A 6,385-nucleotide genomic window follows, 5' to 3' on the forward strand; every position below is an offset into this window, starting at 1 on the left:
GAGGTGTAGGCAAGCTCTGGAGTGATGAATGTTTTAACATTTAATCTGCTCCTACCTATTGTACTTCAAAGGCTCTAGAGTGAGCAGCCTGTCCCCAAACTGGCTGTATTTCTGCCATATTTTTGTTAATAGGCAATGACACATCAGACACATTCATATGCATTAAAGAAGGCACATGACACCTCGTTCAAATGTGTGTGGCCATGATTAAAGATGCTCAGCAAAGGTAATTGCCAAGTGCCTTAGGCAAATACGCTTAGAGTGCCATTTAGCCATTCACCTTGGAACCAAATAACTGTTCTTTCATTTTATGTCTCCTAAAATGCAGCTCTGCCCCTCTACAGTGATGCAGTAATATATGATGCCAAAAGCATTATTCTCAAGTGACATGATCTCCTTGTGCAAATACCTCCCAATGTCTCCCGATCTGTATTATACAGACAACTTGCCTTAGAGGTTAAAAAATTCAGTCTCCTCAAACCTGCAAAGCTTAATATGTTCAACTTCTATTTGGCATTCCAATCTTACTTGGAGCTTTCTACCTGTAATGGTTAGCTCTCATATAGCAATTTTAATAAAGTGAGCACAAATTAAATCGTAAAGAAAATTATTCCACACATAGGGATGGGAAAATGGAAGCATTTGTTGTTCAGTATCACAACATAGTGACAGGTTCAGAAGAACCCATGTATTTGTCCTGGGCTGCTGCTCTGTTCACTCATCATTACTGTCAAGGAGGAATAAAACCGTAAGTATGAAGACGGGGGAAGACAGAATTATTCTTTAAGGTAGCTTGAAACGTTTCACCGTAGTGGATGGAATTATGTCTTCCTGTCATTCACTGCTAAGCAGACACTTTTGAGATGTAGTCAAAGCCCGTGAGAAATCATGAGTACATCACTTTTAGCTCAGCGCTGGAGAAATCCACCCTTTAAGCACCTACCACTCTGTTCTTCTCACTTCCATGAGTTCATGAGTGTGATGCAATTATCCTCGATTCAAGCTAGTAAAATTGAGATCAGAATTAGATTACTACCTCAACTTTTGAAGTGATAAATGATAATTTGAGGACAGAATCAGTGAAAATCCAGCCTTAGAGGCAGCCAATATCAAGAGGCATCAGGGTTACAGAATAATGTGATATTCGTATAAGCCGGCAGTATTACCCTAGCTTTAAGGAAAACCTAACATTTTCCTCAAAAAGAAAGAAGACTGATTGGATGGGGGAGCACATTAAACTGTCATATACACGCTGGCTATCATTTATATCTAAAATTTTATTCAAGCTATTTTTTTCTTTCCTCTCAGGTATTGTTATTCCCCCTTTTCACTTTTTCTAAATCCAACCATTTAAACCTCCATTTTGTGGAGTTCACTTCCTGCCATGTCTTCAGCATGTTTTCTCTTGTCTCAGAGTTCGTCCTATGCCCTGCCTTTGTAGGCCACATATGTAGACATCTATGTGTTTTTGAATGTGAGAAGATAAAAGCTGAAGTGGTGAATGGTGTCAAATGCATGTAGACATTGGGCCACGTCAACGGCACTGTGCCCTGCGAGCAAGATCTGGGCCTCAGTTTTCAAGTTTCTCTTGAAAACAGTTGCTCGGTGTTCTCTATCTTGCATATGGTTTCCCCCAATCTATAGTCTGCTTTTTTAACACACAAAATTCCTCTTCCATTTCTTCTTTTCACTGGTAAGTTGGTATTTTTTGTACTTTTTCCCATGGCCTAGAACAGCTTTCCTGAGTGACTGCATCTGACCGTCTACATCTGGCTTCCCTGTCTACAAACACAGCGCAGAGCCACACAAAAATAAGAACCAAAGCATCACAACTTCTTGCAGCTCATTTGTCCTACTAAGCAGCAAAGTCTTTTAACCCAATGGCAGCGTTGCTGTACTACTCCCAGTATTTGAGTCACCATGAGGACCTGCGTGTGCAGGCTATTTGGCCAGAGACATACCTGCAGTGTCAGTGCCTGGTGCGTGTCAGGCCTATGCAGGGACCTGAGTAGATCACAGTAGTTTAACAGAAATAAATTGAGAAGTTGAGCTGAGTAAGTCATTGTAGAACTACTCTGTGGACACCTTTTACAGCAGTTTCCATCCCTTATTGAGTGATTTAGCTTGCATCAGTGAATCTCAAACGTTTTATAGCTGACTCCTATGGAAAGCTCCTGAAAAAGGAAATGAATTCTTACAAGGCTGTACCACAATATAAAAGTTGCATAAAATGCTTTCTTTTTTTTTTTTTCTTCCATTTTCTTGATTGCATAATAGAAGAATCCCTATTTCTGTGTGCTATTGTCTTTGTGAAAATCAGTATGTTTATAAAATGTAGCCTTGACAGACAGCATTTCCTCAGATCTAACAAAATTGCTACCAAGGAGCCATTTGTCTTGCCACAAAGATGTCTTAAGGCATTTTACAGCTGCAGATCAGGTATCTCATTGTAGCCTCTTCATGGGTTTAGCAGGGTGCAGGCAACTACTGGATCATACCAGATAACTGAGGCTTCAGAGATCAGCTCCTTTCTTCAGAGTCTGCTGTGTTCTGTTCCCTAACATAACTACAGTTTCATTTTTGTGTTTTTTAAGTTTCTTTAGAGTCACAAAGAAAAAAATCAGATTGCCAATTTATCCTTAATTGGTGTGATTTTTACCTTGTTTAAAAGTAGCACAAGTAATTTTTTTCTGAGATGAGAATGTTCTCCATCTCATCTAAGCACTGATTCTGAAGTTTTAATCACAAGTCAGGTGGAAACATAGTTCATTTTTTGCAGCTGGAGAGAGTGTTTAAGAAAAGAGAGGCAGCAACTAGGTGATGTTTGCCCCTGCAGAACATAAAAGTGAGAAGGGCAGTTCCCATCACAATCTGCACACATTACTGTGTCCTGATGCTCAGAGCAGGCTACGGCTCTTGCTTCCTTATGGTGTAGAATGGGAAAATACTACTACTTTTTCCTAAATTTGATCCCCATGCCACCTGGACAGCCTTGGTTCCTCTCTAAGTCCTGGGACTTCAGTTATCTCAGTTCAGTTTCACATATTCCTTCTCCTGTGCTGAGTTGGCAAATAGAGCGAGCAGCAGCAGGAGCAGGAGCAGCAAAGAGGGGAGCAGGAGGAACGCGGGTGCTTTCCCTGTCCTGCAGGAATTGCTTTGGTTGCTCTGTATCTTTAAGGGGCTGACCCTATCCCACGGTGAGCCATTATAAAGGCAGGTAAGCAGCAGTGCCCTGATCCAGGAGCTGAGAGCAAGGCAGGGTGCAGCTCCCCTGTAATGACTGGCCACCACAGTTGGGGATATGGGCAGGATGACGGTAGGTTATAGCATTTCCATGCTGCATCTATCTTCCCCCACTCATTTTCTTTCTAGAGCTGTTGCCTGAGCCCTGCAGAGCTGCCTGCATTTCAATGTCTGCAAGCATCAAGTATACACAGCAGGTAATTAATTACTTTACGGCTAATAAATAGCACCCGGAAAGTGGCACCAAAAGATGCTCAAACTTATGCCTGCTCCTTTCATTGTTGCAATCGATGTTCCAAAACTGAGGGAACCAGTACTGAGTGGTTTCTTTTCAGGCTGCAAATATTACAGAAGGGTCTGTTTCAAAAAAGCTGTTATGAAAAGGATTAACTGTGTCTGTCTCTCTGAAAGCAATTCTTTTAAGTAAAGAAGATTTAGTAGAGCAGTAATAGATCTTCTGATCCTGTGCAGCTGTTGAAAAGTGATATCTAGGCTTCCATAGAAGTGAATAAAATAAGGTATATGTTATATATTTCTAGAACATCAATAAATTGTACAGATCAGTATCGGAGATCTCTTATAGAACAACTTATGCTTTCTGATTTGACAGTTTTTAATTTCGTCATCCTCCTTTGCTTCCCACCTCTGAGAATGTGTGTCACAGAGCGAGAGGATATGTGAGCTACTGAAAGGTTCCTACAATAGTGTTTTATAGCACCTGTATCCTTTACAGAGAAGGATGGATGAGTGACTGGTGTTGTCCAATAAGACAGTCTTCTGCATAACCTTCAGGAGTCTCTCTCGCTTTTGACAGCAGTTATTTTATCTGTTGAGTATCCAACAAGTCTTCTGCATAACCTTCAGGAGCCAGTCTCTCTCTCTCAACAGCAATTATTTTAGTTTCTGTGAGTTCAAAAGCAAGTTTGAACGCTAAGTGAAGCTAGTTAGTGCTAGTAGATAGCGTTATGTGTTTGGGCAGATAGGTAGTAATAATAAAGCCATGTATATTCTTACAAAGCTCACGAGAGACAAATTATATTGCCTAAGCTTGTGTAACAGCATTTAAATCCTAAATATGCTTTTTAGGCAGGCTAAAGAAAGATACTGTTTTATAAGCTTAGCTTTTTCAGAAAATGCCAAAGACAAATAGGAGTATAATAGATTACTCATTTTGTTACATAAACTCAAGGAGGGTAAATACCTGTGCTTGATTAAAAAAAGTTTGCACTTGTGAAACTGTGTGAGAATGCTACAATTAAAAATGCGCTTCTTAACAATCTTAAAGTAAAATTGTTACTGTTAATACTTTCTGAACATAAGCAGTAAAACAATTTAATTGCTTCTTGCACTACCATACCAAAGTAGAAAAAGAAGTGGTAAGAACAAGTAATTATTTGATACAGACAAGGTTTTGTTATCTCAAACAGCATTAAGAATGTTCCAGCTCTGGCAGCAGAGAGCTGTGTTATTAAATTGGTCTTTCTCCCCACTCTATTGGGGTCAGGAAGTTCAAAAATGTTAATTATCACACTATACCCTTCACCCAGGGCAGAGAGATACCATAATGGGCATGAGTGAAGAATGAAGCTGCCTCAAAGATTTACTGCAGTCATAAAATGGTTTTAAAAATAACTGCATAGTCAGTAGCTAAGAGATTGAGTCATCTGCATCTAATTTGAACCACCGGAGCTTTTACACTATCTTTCCCAGGAAGAATTAAATGCTGTTCCTTTGGGGGAATGTATGTGTGCATGCAAGTGTATTTACACCTGCACTCACCTTGGAAGGTCTTCAGATACCTTAGCAACGTAATTACAAACTCCACAGAAAATCAGTGGCACAAGTAACTGAGGATACAGCGGTCTGTTGATGTGCGTGATTTCCTCAGTGTGTTTTGTACAAAGTATTTGAATCCCCTGTCTTGTTGCAGCCTGTTTGTGCTAATAAAAACACACCAGCTTAGAATTTAAGTGAACGCCTCTGCTAACAAATTTTCAAGTCACTCCTGCTCAGCAACCTTTACTTCAAGCCTCATAAAAACCTGCAATGATTACTTTGTGTATAGAAAAAAATAATGGTGCTTTCCTTTCTTTCCTTTTGAAGGACCTTCAGAGTGGCACAAATCTTATCCTATTGCACAAGGGAATCGCCAGTCACCTATTGATATAGCTTCTGCAAGAGCAGTTTACGACCCTAATCTGAAGCCGCTTATTATCTCCTATGAATCATGTACATCTCTCAACATCTCCAACAATGGCCATTCAGTTATTGTTGAGTTTGAAGATACTGATGACAAGACAGGTGAGACTAACACACAGCCAACTAACTTGGAATACTGTTTTGTGACTTAGTGAGGGAAACAATTAAGTACATCCTGTATAGTCTATTTTACGTGATGTATAATTTCAGTTTAGAACAAGGCATATGACCAGAGTCCTTTATTTTGTCTTCTCGAGCCTCACATTTCTTGTCTTCACGTGAGTCTCTCTAGCAATGCAATATTGCACAGCAGAATAGTGTTTCTGCATTAGGAAAAGCTCTTGCATCAGGAAAATCAGAAGTTTGTTTGCAGTGCTTCCCTTTTAAACGGGGATTGCCAGTTTGCTAGACAGGGAATCCATGCGTCTCTCCAGCACTCCTAGACCACATCCAGCATGCAGAGTAGGTATGTACACTCCTCACTGCCCTGTTTCCATGGTCATCTGACTCAAAGGTGCTAACACACAGGCCAGCTCTGTCTGGCTCACTGCCCAGTTTCCATCCACAGGGGCAGGGAAGAGAAGAGGATTAGCAGAGATTAGGTCATACAGCATAGTCACAATAATCATAGTCCACTACACCAAGTTGTATCTGGACCAGTCACTAACTGTTACCTTGCATTGTTTTCTTCTTTCCTCCCTGCCTCATAGCAGTTCACTTTCTTCAGAAATTATAAAATCTTCAGCTAATTCTGAGTTGGTAGCAGCTTGTGGATATTGGACTATCTGCAATTGTATGTTGTTATTGTCTTTTAGCTCTTGGTAGGGAATATAAATGCTTTAAGCAGTTGATTACTTCTGTTAATTCTACTTCCATGGTAGACCTTGCTTTTACATCTGGGGGGTAGAGGAAGAGCATTCAAATGGAGATGATGAAGTAGCTG

The 6,385-nt window shown here is 40.2% G+C and overlaps 1 protein-coding gene across 1 annotated transcript in view; it reads left to right on the forward strand.

The window, feature by feature from the left end:
- Positions 1-3,247: 3,247 nt before the first annotated feature.
- The window catches only part of CA7 (carbonic anhydrase VII), an 8,835-nt gene continuing 5,697 nt past the window's right edge, over positions 3,248-6,385 (forward strand). Inside the window, exons 1-2 of the mRNA XM_009320259.1 lie at positions 3,248-3,316; positions 5,347-5,544. Of these exons, the coding sequence (XP_009318534.1) occupies positions 3,277-3,316; positions 5,347-5,544 (238 nt within the window). The 5' untranslated portion in view covers positions 3,248-3,276. The remainder of the gene's footprint in view (positions 3,317-5,346; positions 5,545-6,385) is intronic.

This window comes from Pygoscelis adeliae, unplaced genomic scaffold (genome assembly GCF_000699105.1).
Source record: "Pygoscelis adeliae isolate BGI_AS28 unplaced genomic scaffold, ASM69910v1 Scaffold62, whole genome shotgun sequence".
Taxonomy (NCBI): domain Eukaryota; kingdom Metazoa; phylum Chordata; class Aves; order Sphenisciformes; family Spheniscidae; genus Pygoscelis; species Pygoscelis adeliae.